The sequence below is a fragment of the Grammomys surdaster genome, unplaced genomic scaffold, assembly GCF_004785775.1.
Source record: "Grammomys surdaster isolate TR1022 unplaced genomic scaffold, NIH_TR_1.0 139, whole genome shotgun sequence".
Taxonomy (NCBI): domain Eukaryota; kingdom Metazoa; phylum Chordata; class Mammalia; order Rodentia; family Muridae; genus Grammomys; species Grammomys surdaster.
Window position 1 is genome coordinate 9,057,204 of NW_021604597.1, and position 20,896 is coordinate 9,078,099.

General features: G+C 41.7%; 1 protein-coding gene across 1 annotated transcript in view; it reads left to right on the top strand.

The window, feature by feature from the left end:
* The window catches only part of Med12l (mediator complex subunit 12L), a 292,238-nt gene that overhangs the window by 10,090 nt on the left and 261,252 nt on the right, over window positions 1-20,896 (top strand). Inside the window, exon 3 of the mRNA XM_028763676.1 lies at window positions 14,930-15,034. Coding sequence (XP_028619509.1) covers window positions 14,930-15,034 — 105 coding nt within the window. The remainder of the gene's footprint in view (window positions 1-14,929; window positions 15,035-20,896) is intronic.

Here is a 20,896-nt window from a genome sequence, read left to right on the forward strand (position 1 = left end):
GTTAACTTATCAGAATTCTTATTTTCTGGCTCAGTCTGGGGCATGGGCAATAGACAGGGCACCAGATGAGGTCCCTCAGGACCAAGGCCTCTTGGAAGTCAAAAGAAGCTAAGCAGTGGTCTCCTTTATTTCTGCTTTTGGCAGGAGGAGTTTTTGTTTCTTTTTTAAATTAAAATATTTTAATTGATTTATTTATTCAGTTTACATCATGCTCACTGTCCCCCCTCCCACTCACCCTTTCCCACAATCCTTTCCCCCATTTTCCCTCCCCTTCTCCTTTGAGAGGGTAGAGGCCCCCTCCTTGGTATCCTCCACATCCTAACGACGGGATGGAAGAGGGAAGAGCCTTGTTCTCCTTGTTCAGGAGAAGGATGGTCTTGAGGTCTGCACCGTGTTTGGCAGCCATGGCTTTGAGTGGTAGAGGTGGATCGTACCAAGTTTCTGCATGACGAAGGGAACCTCAGCTCCCATAGGGTGACTTGCCTCAGTAGCATTTCTGTCCCCCGATTTGTCTTTACATTATTGGCCTATTTAGAGAGCTTCCAATTTTTTCCTGGACCCCCAAGTCACCCCAACAGTGAGAATCCCTTTGCTTTTAAAGGCACCCTGTGCTTTGGTGACAGTGGGACATTTCAGCTTAGCATTCTGTTGCCTCAGCTTGCCAGATCTCCCGTGGCTTTGTCTAAAGTTCATGCAGGCTTAACCTTGTGTTTTTGGGTGGAAGGTTCCAGGTCCCATCTCTACCTCTGGGATAGCTGTAGCCCTGGCTGAGACATTTTTGGCTCTTTGTTTACTGGGACCATTGCTTACCAGTTGTGAAGGTTTTTTGTTTGTTTCTGTTTTGTGTGTTCTTCGTCTTTGGCAACTGCTGGGTTCTTCTGTGTCGGCTTCATTGATAACAGTGTCACCAGGTCATTTGGACATACCTGAAAGTGGATCCTCCTTAGTTACAGAATGCTATGGACTTGAGGAAGAGACCTTTTCCACTGTTGGTTCTATGTCACGAGGGGAATGTTATTGTACATGTGCATGCCAAACTGATGCAGTCATTCAGCCAGTATTATTGAGCACTCTTCAGGCTCTTTGCCAACTTGGGCTTAATGAGGCCAGGACCCAAGTCTGATTTCCTGCTATGTCCCTGGCTCACACCTAGGACTCAGAACTTTGGTTTTTGGTTTTAAATGAATGAATACAATCATAAATAATAGTAGGAACATTAGATCCAGAGCCCTGGAGCTTTCAATTTGCAGCAGACTTTCAGCTAGGGTGCTTTGTCTTTATTTTCTCTTGGGACATTGGCAGTACTTAGAGACACTAACTAGGTTGTCATGTCTGAGTGTGTGTGTGTTGCTGCTTTGGCATCTAGCGGGTAGAAGCCAGGGGAACTACTGATGTGCTCTGGGCCACCATATAGCCACACACACTCGACCTTTCTGGATCCATCTAGTTCTGGAGCAGAGAAATGGGGACTGAGGGAATGCTAGACAGGTAAATGAGGAATAGTGTGGTTTAAATGGTTTTCAAATTGCTGTGGGATCAATAGGAAGTGACCCGTTTTTTTCTTTTTCGATAGAACCTGATAGAGAAGGATTTGACTCTGGAGCTTATGTAGGAGTAGGTGGTGTTGAGGATGTGGAGTGAATTTTCAGAGCAAGGGACCAGCTTTTGCCAAGGATCTCTGAGAGCAACAGCTTAGGCTCTGGGCCTAGACTTTGCTTTGCTCTGGTGTGGAGAGGAAAGTTGAGGTCAAATCTTGGGTGCCCTGTGGTGGTGTTTGGATATGAAATTTAAGGTCACAAAAGGCAAAGTAGCTCCTAGAGTCACACTGAGGCCCCTGGGTGACTCCTTTGTTACTTGTGGTTCTTGTAAGAAGCTACTACAAAGTGTTGGGATGGGGAAGGTGGGCTTAAAGCAGCAGGAATTTATTTCCGATAGTTCTTTTGGGGAGTCTGAAATCAGGGTGCCAGAGACCCTTGGAAGATCTAGGGAAGAATTCTTCAAGTTCTACTTTGCCTGGCGGGTGCTTTAGGTCTTCCCTGGCTTTGCCTTTCCTCCCCTCCCCTCCCATACCCTCTCCTCTTCTTCCCTTCCCTCCCCTTCTCTCTCCTCCTCTTCCTTTTCTTCTTCTCCTCCTCTTCCTCTTCCTCTTCCTCCTCCCCCTCCTTACAAGTAGTGTTTGCCTCCGTTTTCACACAGCCTCCTATTACCTCTTCTGCTCAGGCTTCTCTTATGACCTGACATTTGTCACTGGATTTAGGGCCTATCTGGATAAAGGAGGATGATCTCATATATAGTTAGATCCGTAATAAAGTCCCATTCACATATTCTGAGATTCCCCACAGATGTTTTTTGTTCTGTGTGTTCGGGATGCCCATGAGGGAAGCAGAATGGGGTATTCTTCAACAGTAACTGGCAGAGTTGATGTGAGCCTAGAGAGATGGCGTGATCTGTGTGATCTGCAGAATTTACAGTAGCTTGCCTACCCTGAGAAATGCAGCTTTGGAATAGAAATGTTTCTAGCACTGTTAGTTTAAGCCAGAGCTTCCCAAACATGTTTTCTGGATCTCTTTACAATCTTAAGCATTGGAGATTCCTTACAAAGTTGGTTTTTATTGGTTAATCATATTTCTTAATACTTACAAAAATTTTGGAAATAACAGAAAAATTTGAAAAATATATTTTACACTTACTCATTTAATATAATAGTGGATTAATTTTACTTATTTTTGGTGTGTATGTGATGTTGGCAGTCAAACTTTCAAGCTGAACAAGCTTTCTATGATATACCTGTACACCTTCAGGCTTAGATTTTTTTTTTTTTTTGAAAAATGAAAACAGCTCTTCTCAAATAAAAAGAACTGATGAAAAAAAGGTGTTGTTTTACATTTTTGCAAATCTCTTGAATGTGTGGGTTTTCCTAACTGGATTGCATTCATTCTGTGGCAGTATGTTGTTTTGATTGAAGAGCATAAAGACAGGCTGCCTTCTCACAGGGAAGGAGGTGCGAAGTTCTTAGAGCCCAGAGGTCCCTGACCTGGAAAACCACTGGCTTAGGCTTTAGGGGTAGATACATTGATGCTGATCCCTAAACCAGTGTGCCTCAGAGAAAGAGAGTTTTAGTTTTTTCCTGAGGGTAGAGAAATGAGTAAGAGGAGGGGGAGATTATGAGCTTCCCTCCCCTGGTGGTTTCAATTTCAGAAGTCTCTGGTGAATCAAAATTGAAATTTACATCAGTGGAAGCTGAAAATTTGTCGATTTAGGGGTAAGTAAATAAGACTCACCTATGATGGCACGAGGACCAGCAAATGTTACAGTTGCCTGCTGGCTCTGAGAAACGGAACTCAGTGGAGCTGGACTCTCCTGTGCTGAGTGGTCCAAGAGGCCAGTGAAAATCTTGATGGGACCTTTACTTTCCTAGACCTGTTACATGATTTTTGTCCTTAGGACCTTCGCTCCCTTATCCTCTGCTGCCTGCCTGCCTTATTCCCTTATCACCGAGTGATAGCTTACTGCTCAGCATCTAGCGCAGCATGTGCGCTCTTGCTTACCTTTGCCTCTGTCGGCCCCAGCCACTGTAAGTTGTGTACAGAGGGGCCTTATAAGAGCTAGTATGTCATAAAGGAATGATAATAATCCGGGAATGAGGTAACATTCATTATCAGCAAATTGTATTAGAAATCTCCTAAGTCCTAACCTGGTACAGGGTATGGTAGTGCCAGGATATGGAAGGAATAGTTCTTGCTTTTGAGAACTCGGGGATAGAGCATACCTCATTTGTGCACAGGATACTCAAGTCATTAAAAGGTTCTGATGGGAATAAACCAGAAATGGCTTGTTCCATTTGTAAGCAAGCACCAGTGATGGCCTGTTCCTCTTATAAGCATTCAGAGATGCTGGGTTCCTAGGCTGCATGGAGAAGGCCTGGGCAAAAATCCTGAGCACCAAGATAGGAATCAATCCTTCCTTCCTTCCTTCCTTCCTTCCTTCCTTCCTTCCTTCCTTCCTTCTTTCTTTCTTTCTTTCTTTCTTTCTGTTTTTTAGATTTACTATTTTTTATTTTTATTTGTGTTTGTATGTGTGTTTTGTTTGCATGTATGCCTGTGTTCTGTATGCATGTGGAAGCCAGAACTGGAGTTGCAGATAGTTTTTAGCTACCATATGAGTAATGGGAATTGAAGCTGGGTCCCAGGATGAGCAGCTGATGTTTTTAACCACTGAGCCATCTCTTCAGACCCTTCTTGTGTCTTAGATTGTCTCATGTAGCCCAGGTTGGCCCTCTAACGCCCAGTCTTCCTGACTTCACTTCCCAAGTGTATTCTGATATTACTGATGTATTATATTTGCCTGGGACACGGACACACACACACGGACACACACACACACACACACACACACACACACGGTTACCTTTTTGGCTTGAAGCTAGAGGTGCCTGCTCTCAGCCTCTTGAGTACTGGGATCCCAGGTGTGCTTGGTATATGAGGTGGGAAATTGGGCACCATGTTGGGAGGAATTTTTCTCTTAGGTGAGAATATGTTGAATCTGTATATATGACCCTGTATTTTATTTAGGACAGGAAATAGGAAGTGACTAAACCTGGTGGAGGAAGGCAGATGAGCCTGATCAAGGCAGAGATAGAGAGTTTCAGAGGAGGGATGGTTTGGGTTGTCTCTTGAGAAAGCTGAAGAAATGTGACTTCCATGTGGCTTCCTTGAATTTTCTAGACATTTCCAGAGTCACTTTGGCCACACCAATGTTTTCCTTGGCAAGAATAGATTGTCCGACACATGCAGTGCCTCCCTCTCCATGATGCCTTGTGAACAGAGTCCTGGATCAGTTGTCTCCCTCTCCTGTCAGTTTTGGAGTGATCCATTGAGGTGATTTTCAGGACTGTTACAGGAAGCACTGGAAAGAGTGACATGTTAGCAGTAGTACTACATGTATCAGAAGTGTTGTTGGGATCGTTTTTTGTTAAAGTGCTGCTTCTCTTAAAGGTGTGGAGGACCTATGAAACACTAGGTCCAAGAAGGTGCCAGGCTTTCCTCTCCTCAGCCCTACAAGAAAGACAGTACCAACATTGCTCAGATTTAATAGAGCTATCCACACTGCTGCCTACTGTGTACTAGACACTGTGGAAAATATTTTGTGAGTCAGTTGTTTTTATTTTAAATGTTTCAAATGAAATGCCAACCGACTGTTTTGAAGATTCTTTGTGAATTGGAGATACTATTTAAATTCCCAGTACTATTGGAAATTTGCTTAGAGATTGTTAAATAACCAAACTTTTTGAGATTATACATCTGTTTTCTCAGTACTTGGTGTATGCTGCCCACTGTGCTGGCTGATATGGGGTGTTGAAAGGAAATAGGAGCCTGCTGTCCATCTCCCTGAGTGTTCGTCAGAGTATCTGTGGTGAGGGACTAGATTGTTTTAGAATTAAATTTTAATCTGATATAAATATGCGATATAAACAGGTTGCCAGAAAAGTGAAATGCTGCTTGCTTACGGTGGTAGTGCCACCTTCCTGTGATGTCACTTCATGGTCCTTTGTGCACGTTAATCCGTTGAGGATCATATCAGCCTGCCTTGGGAGTAGTCTGTGTCTAGTTCACTGATCTATTTAAAACAATTTCTAAAATGATAGATAATTCTTTTTAATGTTAAGATTGAGGACTAATATATAATTCAGTAGTATGTAAAGTGCCAGTTACATTATAGTAGGCAGTATTTACTGGGCTGGTTTTACTGAGTGCTTTGTGTAGCTGGGTGTATGCCAGTCTTTATCATCTCTGAGATGAATGGAACTAGCTGTTTATAAATGAAGAAACGGAGGCACAAGAAACACTGACCTCTCCAGTGCCATTTTCAACATTGGAAAATTAGGCTGGAACTGGACTTTGGATCCTGTGCTGTGATTGTCATTCTTCCTATAGAGAGGCGCTGAAGGTACTGCATGGGTTCAGTAGTGAGAGACCGATGCTCGGAGACACCGCAGGCTGGCAGGGAGGGCAGGCTCTTCAAATCAGGCTTGGTGGAGCTGGGCCATTGCCGGGCCTGGCAGCTTGCTTGTGGGGTATTCTGGCTGGTTTTGTGTGTCAACTTGACACAAGCTGGAGTTATCACAGAGACAGGAGCTTCCCTTGAGGAAATGCCTCCATGAGATCAGCTGCAAGGCATTTTCTCAATGAGTGATCAAGAGGGGAGGGCCCCTTGTGGGTGGTGCCATCCCTGGACTGGTAATCCTGGGCTCTATAAAAAAGCAAGCTGAACAAGCCAGGGGAAGCAAGCCAGTAAGTAACATCCCTCCATGGCCTCTGCATCAGCTTCTGCCTCCAAGTTCCTGCCCTGTATGAGTTCCTGTCCTGACTTCCTTTGGTGATGAACAACAATGTCGAAGTGTAAGCTGAATAAACCCTTTTCCTCGCCATCTTGCTTATTGGTCATGATGTTTTGTGCAGGAATATAAACCCTGACTAAGACATGGGGGATGATGAGGGATGGTGGAGGTTGGTGGAGGATGGTGTGCACATGATTCTCTGTTGAATTGTCTCACTAGTTCATGTCTAATAAATCCAGTGTCGTGGAGTAGAGCCCAGGAAGTTGTGAGGATGATGGCTTCAGTAACCAACCACCACAAAGTAAAGATGAGCCTAAATAGGACTGGAGAAGAAGTGGCAGGCAGTTGGTGATAATTGGCAAAAAAAAAAAAAAAAAAAAAGAAAGGAGAGGAAAGGAAAGGAAAATAAAAATAAAAGAGTGTGTGGAAAATGTTCAGATTTCTTGTCTCTACCTTCAGATCACCTTACAGATGGCCGCAGTAAAGGCTGAGTGAAAATAGCATTGAAAGGAAGAATTTACATTGGGAAGTTTGCAGTGGAGAATCATCTGGGCTTGGTGGTGGCTCTCCTTAGCAGTGGAGGAGCTAAAGAGAAAGCCATCTTTTGTGACTAAATCTGAGTAGGGTAAACTAGCAGATACTTAAGGTCCCTTTTCCTGCCTTATGCATATGCAAATCTAAAAGTTCAAGTATTTTTCTCCTGCAGTTTTCCTGGAATCTTTCTGAGAGCCACATGCAGGTGTTTGAGATCAGTGGGTGACAAGCATTTGAATGGGGTTTGAGTATGAATTAATGGGATACAATTATTTAAATGAGTGAAATAAATGCTAAGTGTACTGTATTTAGATATAATTGGAATCAAAGGCTCTCCTGCTTTAAAACAAGAGAAGAAATGCCAGTTTCACTTGGCCACTGGGGTTGGAGCGAGGGCCATGGTTGAGAGGAATTGGCACTCGGAGTATGTGTTTGGTACTCACCTGCGGTGGACATTTCCATTTAAGCCTTTGAGAGTTTCTAAGCACTCAGTCATGTGCAGGCTAGTCTGTGTGTTCTGGCCCTATAAAGATTTCGAAGGTGATGCTTGGGATCAGTCTGTGTTAAAAATAATCAGCGTGTGCCAGTTCCTCTGACTGGGTTGCACTGGGAATGTGAATTGGGCAGCATTACCGCCATTTCCAGAAGAGGAGTAAAGAGCCAGGCTGCTGGGGTAGATAGTCAGAAACACTGCTTGCTTCAGAGGTCTTACTGTCTCTCTGGACCTTATTCTGTCAACAACATCTGTAACTAAAGATGCAGCTCCTTACCAGTAGCAGCCTGAAGAGGTGTGTTTTTAAGAGGTCCTGGAGGTGGGCGCTTAAGGTTCCAGCTGTAATACTACCTAAATCTTCACTTCTTCCCAGGACTCAGCCTCAGTTTCTCAATATGTAAAAATAGTTCTCACCATGCCTAAGTTACTTATGAGTTACTTGAGGCATGTATGTACTGCCTAAACATCAGGGAGAGAGTATCACTGTTACCATTATTAAAAGACAGTTACTATTTTCTTTTTAAAAATTTTTGTTTGTTTGTTTTTGTTTTATGTTACAGGGTTTCTCTGTGTGTCTCTGGCTGTCCTGGAACTCACTCTGTAGACCAGGCTGGCCTTGACTCAGAGATTTGCCTGCCTCTGCCTCCTGAGTGCTGGACTCAAAGGTGTGTGCCACCACTGCCCGGCTGAGAAAAGACATTTTCTTCTGCTTTCAGTCGGCGTAGGTATGAAGGTAGCTGTCTTGTGCCAGGTTTGTCCTTTGATTTTACTTCAGGTCTCATAGTTAGTGATTGTCAGACTGTAGGTATGGATAGGATAGTAGGTGAGTATTGATAGCAAGGTAGATGACGGCAGACAGACAAAGCCAACCTTTTTGGTGTGACTTCGATGCAGATGTGGCCCTGGTGTTAGAGATGATCAGGCCAAGTGAGAGGAAAGGTTTCTTTTTTTACAGGAGTCCTGCCCTCTTAAGGAGGCTGGCACTAATGTTTTCACTATCATGTATAACTGTGGTTGATCTTTTAATAACTTCCTGGATGGTTCTGGGGTGATGCATCAAGCAAGGAGTGCAGATAAAAATTGGTCCCTACCACAAAACTGTGTTCTCAGCTGCTGTAGACTGAGTAATGGCTTCCACACCGCTGGGATCCACATAGCTGGCTGGGATCCCGACTTCAGGAGCGGTGCTGTCCTGAGGGATGGCAGAAGTCCTTTTTTCTATTTAGATTCCCAGGGATGCTGGAACAAAGTTCCATAGCTTGGACAGCTTAAAACACTGGGACTTGTTTTCTCATGGGTTAGAAGTCTGGAACCTAGGCATCAGCAAGGCTGTGGTCACTTAGCGCCTTGAGCAGGGTCTTTCCTTGTGTTCTGTAGCTTCTGTTGGCCCAGGCCCTTCTTGGTGTGTAGCCAGAGAACTCCCAGTCTTGACTTTACTGTCTTTCCTTCTGTTTGTACCCCCCTTTTATCAGGACACTAACCTACTAGACCCAAATCCACATATTCAGTATGACCCCGTTTGACTTACTTGCATCTACAAAGATACTAGCTCAAACAAGGTCATCTGCACACTTATTAGAGACTAGGACTTTGAGATCCCCTCCCTGCTCTGGGCCCAGTTCTACACTGAGCACTGTGTACAGTCTCTCCCCGTCTTTTGAGTGTCCAGGCTGATTTGGCACTGCATATAGTTGTGTTGTCTTGCACGCAGTCTGGAGATCATTACTTTCTTGACCTTGTTTTGTTCCTGTTCTCCTTCCTGGTGTCAGTGAGACACACCCCACAAGCGCACATTTTAAAGTTCCCTCTACCCCATGACCCTGTTTTCCTGATTTCACTCTTCTTTCTCCAAACTTTTCTAGAAGCATTCTGTGAACTTCCTATCTCTTCTGCTCCCTCTAGTGTGGCTGTGGGTGGGGCCTTCAGAATTCGGTCTCCAGGGGTGTCCACATCCCAGAAGCAGTTGACACTGTTGCTTTCTCTCGCTCCAGGACGTCCCTGCACGTCTCAGTTAAAGCACATCAGGTTTCCTTCTTTCCCTGGAATGACCATAGAGTCTCAGTGGCTTTCTCTATCTGACTGTTAGATCACTATTGGGTTTTCCCTGAGGTCTGTCTTAGACCCTTGTCCCTTCTCAGCTTTCTCTCTTCTGTGCTTCCCATCCCCTAGGTTTGAGTTGCTACCTATAAACAGAGGCTAACTGAGAACCCTCCGTCCTCTAGATTGTTATTCCCGCATGACTTTGTTTTTTCACCCTATTCTGATCAGTTGTTCTCACTGCAGACCTGAATGATAGGCTGCTACCCCCTCGCTTAGGACCTTTAGCATATTTACAGTAAAGACAGAATCCCCTCTGTGGCCCGCCACACCCTGTGTATTCTATCCATTTTTAGGGCTCCAGGATCAGCTTCTAGCTGCATCTTTGCTCCTGTTCGCTAAGTGACAGTATTCTTCCATCTTCCCAACTCGATAGACATCAATCATATTTCCCCTCTGTGTTCCTTTGTTGCATGTACCTCATCAGTGAGCGTTACTCTTCCTATGAACTGAACCTTTTGTCGTGGCAGGCCTCTTTTTATTGCATCTAATTCCCCTTGTCTTTAAGTTTATTTATTTGTTGTTAACGTGAGCATTCTCATGTTTATTGTTTAGACTGTATGCATCTGCTGTGTCCATTTACTAGCAATTTATTTGTCTTTAAAGTGCACAATTTTAAAGTATAGCATGTAGTTGGGCTTTTTTCCCCTTTTGGGTTCACTTGATAATACCTCAGCTCAAGCACAACACAACTGTTTAGTTAGCTTCTGTTGTGATTACTGTGGACTTGAGTCTGTTGTCCCCTTTCCTCTGGATTATTAGACAATTGTAAATCTACTTGGTGAGATGTTGGTTATACATTTGTATGTGTGTGTGTGGTTGCATTATGCATTACACAGTGTACTGGACATGCTTCATACTCCCTGTTGTGTTAATGTGGTGTCTCTTCATGAGAGAGGTCAGAACTTTGGCATTGCAAGGGCCTTCTTAGAGAAGGGTAACTCCTTCAAAAGCAGAGCTCATCTCAAAGGCCTCTTTTCCACATCTGACTTCCAAGACTGAGTTAAATGTTTCTTTGTTCTCTGAGCAGACAGCATGCTTCTTTGGGGTATATACTACACCTGCCGTTTGCCTACAGTGGATCCTCTAGCCTTTAGTTCAGTGCCGTATTTATAATTACTTGTTGATTGAATGGGGGGGGGCGCTGAACTATAGCTTGTGAAATTCAAAAGATTTCACAATACAATAGTAAGGGGTGGAGCAGTGGAAGTGGCATGATGTAGGCATATAGGTTAAAATGCATAAAATTGTCAAGTAGATTAAATGCAAGTTAAAATATTAAAAAATAGGGCAATTAATAACGGATCAGGCACTGTGCTAAATGCTGCAACATTTTGTCTTATGTGACTTTGGCCCTGTAAGTTATTCCTGTTTCCTTTGAAACAAAGAGATGAGCTATAGAGAGGTCTGTTAATTGGTCCTGTTAATTGGTTAGTACTGTGTGTGAGCTCTGCCTTCTAACAAAGATCTATAAGATGCTATCATACAGAGTACCAGCCAGCCTGGACCACGGGTCTTCATTGAGGCTTTGCAGTTTCAGTCATAGCGAAGTGCTTTGATTTGTGCCCAGATACTGGTAGAGAAAAGGCCTTCAGCATTATTTATGATTTGTATAGAATTATGCTAGGTTCTTCTTTGTGGTCTTTGGAGGGTAGAAAAGAGAAAGCCCACTGGATAAGGCCGTGCAGATAAGGAAACTATTTCAGGAAGACTCAGTACAGCTAGGAGGTAGGCAGGACAGAAGCAAGATGAGTACCAGGCAGTAGCTGGACCTTACATTCCTTAGAATACTTCAAAGGAAGGAGTGTCGGAAGCATTCTGATTAATGATGACATATGGGAGTGAGAGATTCTTCCTTAATGTTTAAGGTCATTTATACTGTCAACTTTGTGCGTTGCCCAATGACTTTAAACTCTGACTATAATGAGGGTTACCGTTCCATCTCTAGGTATGCACATCATATCATGCAGTCATGGATATTAGCTTTTTCTAACAGGGGTCAGCAGGTAACTTCTAAAATCTGAGAGAATGCTTTTTGGAGAGAGGTACAGACCAGGGAAAGTAATTATAAAACTGTTTACAAAACTTTGTTTTGGTAAGATATGGGTTAACCAGTCTCCCTGGGTAGCAGTTAAAGGGACAGTTTTCTGCTTTTCTGTTGTCTTTATCCCCTCTGGAGATTTTGTTTCAGTTCCTTAAATGGTCCCTAAGTTCGTTAGAGGACTAGGCGATCAAGACCATCGTGAGTGTCTGCATGGCGCTGTGTAGTAGATGGTGAGTTTGGGAAAAGGATAAGAATGGGTGTGTGCATGTGCACATGTGTTTGTGTGCTATTTCTTGATCTGCCGTTCCCGCGGTCTTTGAATATGTGCTAAGCTGGGCCTTTTTGTTTTGTTTCTTGGGTGAGAAAGAGCTTAAGTAGTTTCCAGACTGGCATCAAAATATGTTCATCTCTCCAAAGACATCCTTTTTTACTTAAAAAAATGTGTATGTGTGCGCGCGCACACACACACACACCCTGTGCCACACATGTAGAGGCCGAAAGGTAGCTCTTGGGAGTTGGTTCTCTCCTGCTACCATGTGGATCCTGAGGATCGAGCTCAGACTGTTATAGGTCTGCATCTAAGGAGCCATCTCACTGGCCTTGATGAAATAATCTTATTGAAATGAAAAGATTGCTTTTAGAGTGATCCAGAAAAATGGTAACTTCAGTGTAAATATGTGAGATTTTATGGCTGCATTAGGAGTCCCTAATATCTGATTTTTCTGTCTATATAGAATATATTTTGAAAGTGTATAGAAGAGTATAAACACTAGCTTTCTCTGTTAACATGGGACTCACTAGACTTTTGCTTTGTTTTTGCTTTTGCTATTGTTTTTTCTTTCTTTATTCCTAAATTTGCTTTAAGGCTCCTGCTATATTTTCTTGTTTGATACCAGATATCAGCATGTAGCACAGGCTGGGACTAAGGTTGCTCTTGCCTTTGGCCCTGAAATGCTGGGGTTTTTCTTGCCACAGAAGGCTTGTATTTTAGTTGAAGCCAATGGGAAGGAGTATAGGAGCCCTCCTTTCTCCACATTCTGGCTACTTTTGGGGTAACTTTGTTACCTACCCATAGAAGTTCCATATATGAACAAAATGGTATGGCTAATGCTTTCTTGGACTGCAAGATAATGGCTGTGATCTTTCTCCTTGTCTTTGCAAGGAAAATCATTGTAACAGTTGATGGTTGTTATTCATCTATTTAGAAAAGTCTTTGAAGAGGTTCAAGGCTCACAGGGAGGTAGCTATTTGTGTCCCTTAGAGATAGCTCTGGCTTGGCAGTGTGGAAGCATTCCGTTCCAAAATTTGGACTCTTTTCTAATTATACCTAATTAATCTTGGCAAAGCTTGCAGAACATAGAAGCTTCTTGTCTGAATGCATGTAACACATACCTTCTTTCGTCTAAATCACTTAAAGCTGCCTAATGCTCCCACTACCCTAACCTGGGTTCTCAAAGTTTGATCTACAGACATCTTCAGGTTGGAGTTGATGATTTTCCTTTAAAGGGGTCGTATATAGGTGTAGCATTGTAGTTTGAGAAATGTTGTCAACAGTTGTAAAGTGTGAGTCTTGTTAATAGCTCATTGTTTGGATTTTTGCCATCAGGGTTTGTTCCTTTCAGGTACTTCAGAAAAGAGACCGTCTGTGCACAGTTTGCTTGTGATGCTTTTCATGCTCTTCGTTTTTTACCTGTTTTTGTAGTAACCTCACTTGAGGTGGCTATACTCAAAGGGGGTGGGGTCTAAGAGAGTGGTGTCAGTTGTAAGTAGAAAGTAAAGAAGACTGTAAAATCAACTAATCTCAAATGCCTAGTATTTCTTCTTGAGCTTTAAGTCACAACCCTTGCGAGTAAAAAATATGCTGCCGCTTAGTGTTTCTCTCAACACTTTAGTGGCAAATCACAGGCAAATGCACACCAAGTTTTCCTATGATACTCTCCTATCATAGGAAATTGTGATTGCACCCCTGCTGTTTTAGACACTAAGACTACAGAAACTTCTGTTATTTGCTTCTTGAGGTTGATCAAAAATCTTCCTGACTTAAAATATACATTATACTTTTGTCTTAAAAATTTAAATAGTTAATTTGAAAGTAGGTGATCAGTTTGAGATGTCTTTGGATAAGGTTGAGACATCTGTCTTCTGTGTGGATCCCTCTGCTAAGTGGTCACCACAGCGGAGAGGAGACTTGAGTCCCACAGAGCTATATTCCATGTATTGGGATCTTTTGAACGTAGCCAGAGCAGCGGCCTGCCAAGATGCTCATGGCATGGTGTGTTCTAGCAGATTGGGGTCCTTAGCCAAGGTGACCATTTTTGACTGATCACAGCAGCTCTTGGAACAGTTTTTCTGTTTCTCGTTTGCAGCAGGTGCCTGCCATTCTTCCTTTTGTGCTGTGGTGACCATCAGCCCAGTTCACTGAGACTATCTCTTGCCTCATTTCCTCCAGCTGCTTTTTCCCATTATGTATTTTCTAGCTCTGACTTAGTCTATAACAGTGATAATCCCTGCAGAGCAAGGAGGTTAAATTTTGTTTTTCATTCCAGGCTATTAGCCAGGCATGGTGGCTCAGGCCTTAGTGTCAACACTGCCTCAGGAGGCAGAGGCAGGCTGGCTGATCTCTTGAGTTCATGGCTAGCCTGGTCTGCAGAGTGAATTCCAGGACAGGCAGGGCTATATAGAAAAACCCTGTCTTGAAAAACCAAAATCAACACAAGCATAGTAATAGTAGTAGTAGTAATAGTAATAATAATAATAATCATTATTCCAGGCTATTTTTTTGGTGTGTTATAACTTTGGAAAAGTGTTCTCACATCTATTCAGGAGGTCATTTTAAGGACTGTAGGAATAGCATTGTATTTTTAGACTACATTTTCATGTGACATTTGTTCTTGGTGTCACGGAAACGTTGCTTTGTAATGTAGGATCATCCTAAGGATAATATTTCAGTGCTGGCTTTGCCCAGATGATGCACTAGCATAGTACGTGCCACTTTTCTTACCTGTGGAATGGATTTGACTGTATGTTTGTCAGTTTTCTCTGTCCTTTCTTAAGTCCAGGACTCCATCCCCTGGGATGGTATCACCACAGTCAGGGGGAATCCTACCTGATCAGTGAAACTTCCCTAAGGATCCTGTACGAGAAACACCCAGAGATGTGTTTCCATGGTGATTTTAATCCTTCCAAGATGGCAGTCAAGACTGACTCAGTGGAGATAACCTCTATGCCCTGCACATTTTCAACATTATCTTCATCTTTCATGTATGCGTTGGTTTTTAAATAGGTTTCTGCCTTCTTGGTTATTGTCCTCTGAACTGCTTTCTCTTATAGACAACAGTGAACTTAGTTATTACTCAGGCTGCAGTGTCTGGATTACCTTCAGGTGTTTCTGTTCTCTGCTTAATCAATATGTTCTCTTGAACAGGATGAACTTACAGCCGTGAATGTAAAGCAGGGATTCAACAACCAGCCAGCCTTCACTGGAGATGAACATGGCTCAGCCAGAAACATTGTAATCAACCCATCCAAGGTAATGCTGATTGTTTTCTGTAGTTCCTGAAAAGGTATGTTTGTGATGCCCTTGACGTAGATACATCGATTTAAGCTGTATTCCCAGTTCAACATTTCCTCATGTTTGCAAACCGTGAAGCACATAAGTTTTTTTTCTTTTTTTGTTTTTTTGTTTCCCAAGACAGGGTTTCTCTGTGCAGCCCTGGCTGTCCTGGAACTCACTTTGTAGACCAGGCTGGCCTCAAACTCAGAAATCCACCTGCCTCTGCCTCCCAAGTGCTGGGATTAAAGGTGTGCGCCACCACTGCCCAGCCAGCACACAAGGTTTTAAGTGTCGGGCATTTCATTCTGAGACCACTATAGTGTCCGTTTCCACCTTCTATTTATTTTTTATGAATTTACAACTGCCATTATAGAAGAGTCTGGGCCAGTTTTATACTATTGCTACAGTATAGATTTATTTTATTTTCCTATAACAGTTCAGGTTTACTGTTTTTGCTAAGAATATATTCATCACTTTATGTCGGGAAGAATGCAAGGCCAATTTGCCCAATTGTTGATTACACTGAGTTGTCATTCAGTCATTCTGATGCCCACTGTCTTCCTACAGTATAAAAATAGCAACCTCTTCTTCTTAGTAATCTCTAATTACTACAATTTTTTAAAAATCATACTCAGAATTATCATATCTCCTCACAGTTGATAATTTAAAAATAATATAAATTTCTTATTCTTCAATAAATTTCACACAAGAATTTGATGTTTTTCTTCACTCTACTTGCCCCTTCTTTATTTCTTTTGACAGAGTCTCTCCAGGTATCCTGGCCTGGATCTTGCTATTAAGCTCAGATTGGCCTTGAATTTGCAGCCACCTTCTTGCCCCTGTCTTTTGTGTGCTGACATGACAGGCATGCCTAGCTCTGATGGTTCTTGCTGAACAGTTTGTTGTGCTTGGAGCTGACATGTTTTTCTGCTTATCATTCCTCATACATGTGTTAGCTTCAGCTCAGTGTGGGGAGCCCCCTTTACACTTCATTTTTTTTTTTCTGTGTCACCCTGGATTACTTCAGTGTCACTCATAGGCTCCTGTTTTTGTTTTATATGTGCCGTGATTTAGTCCCTTCACTTTTCTTTTGGGTGTGTGGGCAGCCAATATTTGGTTGGAAAGGGCCTCTTAAACCCTGGTGAAGCATCCCCACCAATCTTCCTGTGTACAGCATCGTCCAGACTCATCGCGTTCTCTCTGTCTGCCGCTGGGCGCTAGCCATGCTCAGCAGTTCTGGAGTATCATTAGCTCTAGGTCTTCCCAGTGGACAGAGAGGACAAACGCTTCTCTTGTCTAGCTCGCCTTTTTCTCTACCTGCCGGTTGTTAGCATTTCCAGCTGCACATCGCATCGTATTTCCTTATCTTTTTCTGTTTGGTCTTTGTGTCTTCCTTCCCCTGAAGTGAGAACTGCTCTCTGCAATATCAGCAGAGTTTGCTGTGTGTTTACAGCACATGCAAATTGTTTCTCAGTAAATTCACTCAGTGTCACCACAACAAATAAGTTTCTGTATAAGATTTTTCTACAGTTCCTTTGTCCTTAACCAACTTTCATTAAAAATGTATAGTCAGAGTTGGAGGGAAGGGGCTTGGGAGGAGACTGGAGGAAGGGAAGAGAGGGAAGAAGTGATTAATTATATTTTAATTAAAAATGTAGAAAGATTTATAGTCAGACTATTATGTTTAGAGGTTTATTGAATTAAACATCTTTCCCATGGATCCTTTACACACACACACACACACACACACACACACACACACACACACACACACAAACACAGATTCTTACTCTCTTACTCATTTTCTTTTAATGATTTATTCTTCTTTGATATTGAAACCATCACAAATAAAAGTAAGAAATAAAAAAAAATCAAGTCAATATCTATACTTCCCTTCTTTCTCAAAAACACACAAATAATTGACTGTTTGCTAAACCATTGGTGGAAATACCGTTGATTTGTATATAATGCTGTTGACTAGATACAGCGATAGTTTTAAATTTAACCTTACCTTTTTGCAATCTTTATACACTTCATGTTACAACTACAGTTCTGTATTTGTGATTAATATAGAGTTGTATATATGTAATTCGGTATACATAATGTCTGTCAGTTAACCATATCTTAGTGCTTAGATCTTGGGCAGTGCATACATTCACATTACTATAGAACCATCTCCCTACTGCCTGTCCCCAGAACATTTTCATCTTTGTCAAGTGATCTGCTTCCATGTCCTACATGGCTTGGCCCTGGACACCCGAATGGGTCAATTTGGGATTGAAGAAATAATATACATTGAAGAAATGACAGGGACACATATAGAAAACCTGGGATCAGGTGGGCTGTGCTGGCTTTAATGGAAGACACTTCCCACAACCTGGAAATTCTGTGTTTTATTACATACAGCAGAAGGAGGAGGGGCAGCTAGTCTGGCCAGTAGTAGGTCTCTCTAGAGGAACAGTTTCAGTCTGCAAAGATTTGAGAGAAGAAAATTACCATCTGCTTCCTGTACATATTGCTTGCTTCTCCTTAAAAGCCCTGTCTTTACAAAATGTGAGACCTTGCCCCAACTAGAAAGGAGAGATTTGTCTCCTGGAATTTGCCCTCTGACCTCCACATGCTCTGGCATGGATGTTCTGGACACCCCTACCCCTGCCCCATATATACATATACATCCTATCTCTTAATACATGCAAATAATAATAAAATTACAAAGAGAAAATAAAAGCCTCTTATCATATATAGTAATATATGGGTTAGGGTTTCAATGTATGGATTTTGAGCATTCAGAGTCTAGTTTATGTCAGAGAGTAGGTTTTTTTTTTTGTTTGTTTGTTTTTTGTTTTGGTTTTTCGAGACAGGGTTTCTCTGTGTAGTCCTGGCTGTCCTGGAACTCACTCTGTAGACCAGGCTAGCCTCGAACTCTCGAACTCAGAAATCCGCCTGCCTCTGCCTCCCAAGTGCTGGGATTAAAGGCGTGCGCCACCACCACCGCCCTGCTATGTTTGTTTGTTTTAAATGTGTTATAAATGCTCAGTTTTTGGTTCTTAGTGTCAAATTTTATGCTAATTTAGATAACCAAGTTAACAAAAATAACTTATTACAACTTGGACTACCTTTTCTGTGAGATGTATTTAAGGCCCTAATATTTCTTATGTGAACTTGATTTCATTAACATGAAATGTATGAATCTTAGTGTTTAACACCTGACCTTTTCTATTCTTATCAACCGAGCTATTATCTTAATAGTTCTGGGTAGATAAAAACAAGTGCTGAATTAACCTTCTTCCATTTTGTTTGAAAGAATATAAGTTGTTATTAGACTTTTGAAGGATGATATAGCAGTATAATTAAAATTGCAGAACTATGCTATCCAAATTATAGAAATTTATCATATACCTGCATGGAAATAATGTGAAAGGTTTTTCAATTTAACAGAATTCATAACACTAATGTTCAGAACCCATGCTCAAGGTGCCTGTTAATATTCTCCTGATTAAGTAAAGGACAGCATATCCTTGCAGAACACTATTGTGTAGCTATACAAATGAATGAATTCAATATATAGGCATGAAGTACTCATACTTAACTGCATATGAGCCAGATATGCCCAAAAGGAAAATATCATGTATGTCTTTGCTTGTGTGTGTTTTAAGCAACATTAGAATCACATTGATTATTTGGAGGTAGAAATTAGGTTTTGGGAGTGAGGCTTTAAAAAGCATATCTTCTGATTTTTGAATATATTGCCATTAGAAGCAAACTAAGCACTGCTCCAGGTCAGTGACATATCTGTAATCCTAGCACTTGGGGTGGATTGATGCAGGGACGTCATGTGTCCCAGGCCTCCTCTGTGAAACCACTCTTAAAACAATTTTTTAATGCTATATGGTTTTGACAATTTTTTGATTCTTAGTGTGCATTTCTTTGGTCTTGCTTACTTAGGAATTTTGACTTTGTTTTGTTTACAGGATTTGTTTACAAGATTCACTAAGGAGAACTCTAAGACTTATGTATCCAGTTGTTCCATTATTTACAGGGTACACTGATTCCTTAGAATAGTTTTCATTTTTATAGCCCTGTTTATTATAATTAATATACTTACTCATAATTGCAACCTAGAGCTTTCTCTAATATACAATAGTATATGCTGTTAGCTGTTTAGTGCCTTTGGTAGAAAGACCAAATATCAATTGAGAAATTTAAAATCAAACATTTTGCTGCTAGTGACTGCTTGTTTACAAACTTTGTCATCAGAGATGTACTGCCCTGTTCTGCATGGCTTGGTGCTGAGCCAACTTGGGAATGATGTTCTCAAGCTGTATCTTCTAGTTAATTTATTCGCAGAATAATATAGCTTCTACTTAATTTATCTGTATAGCTATAGCTTCTACCTAATTTATCCACAGAAAATTCTAGAAACATTTGACTTAAAGAAAAAAACTTCAGTGAAGTTTGTTTAAAAACAAAAAACTGATATCTAGGGTTTTTTAAAATTTTTTTTATTACTTTAGCTTTTGTTAGTCAATATTGTACTTCTGTGAAGAGACATCATGACCAAGCCAGCTCTTATAAAAGGAAGTATTTGATTGAGGGGTTGCTTACAGTTTTAGAGGTTGAGTCCATTAGAAACAATGGCAGGGAGCATGGGGCATGTAGGCAGGCACTGGAGCAGTAGCTGAGAGATGAGCCATAGGACTCTTTACAACTTAGGACATGGGCTTAGAACATGGGCTTTTTACAACTTTAAAGCACACCCCCAGTGACACACTTCATCTAACAAGGCCACGCCTCCTAATTCTTCTAATCCTTTCAAATAGTGCTACTTCCTGATGACTCTTTTATATGATATTTAAATATATGAGCCTATGGGAACATTCTTATTCACACTACCACAGGGTTTTTGTTTTTAAGATTCATTTATTTATTTTATGTATATAAGTACACGATTGCTCTCTTCAGACACACCAGAAGAGGGCATCACACCTCCATTGCAGATGGTTGTAAGCCTCCATGTGGTTGCTGGGAATTGAACTTAGGACCTCTAGAAGAACAGTCAGTGCTCTTAACTACTGAACATCTCTCCAGCCCATTACCATAGAGTTTTATTTCCGCTTTTCAGTTCAGAGAATTTTAGTTCATATTTAAAAAAAAAAAAGTTGTACCAGCTTTTTGTCTCGAGGATAAACTTGACTAATAGCTCCCATCAGATCAGGCCAGACTATGCACAGGGCATCTGCTACCTCCAACTTTTAACGAAGGTGGGATTTCTACTTTTTGGTTTTCTAGGGGAGCGTTTTAATTTACATAAGTTGCTACTGTTTGCTAACTATTGGTGATACTTCTTAGAAATGGTTTGCATTGTATAACTGAAAGGTTCTCAGGGAACAAATGTGATACTTTCTGGATTCTTGAAAACCCTTATCAGGTTTCCTGTCCACTGGCTCTCTTCTCTCCTGCCCAGCCTGTATCCCTTCTGGCTCTTCGCTTCTCCCTCATCTCTCCTTTTGCCTGTCTTATACTTGGGATAACATGAAATGAGGAAATAGTTGGCAGACGCCTGCCTCTCTGCATTCAGACTTAGTGACACACCTTCCCTGAGCTCTTTTTCCTCCTTCCCCTTATGCTTATAAACTTGGCAGTTCAATCAAAATGCTGAGTACTTAATTTATTCCTTTTGTAATTGTTCTTTTTTTTTTTGTTTGTTTGTTTTTTTCGAGGCAGGGTTTCTCTGTGTAGCTCTAGCTGTCCTGGAACTCACTCTGTAGACCATGCTGGTCTCGAACTTAGAAATCTGCCTGCCTCTGCCTCCCAAGTGTTGGGATTAAAGGCGTGCGC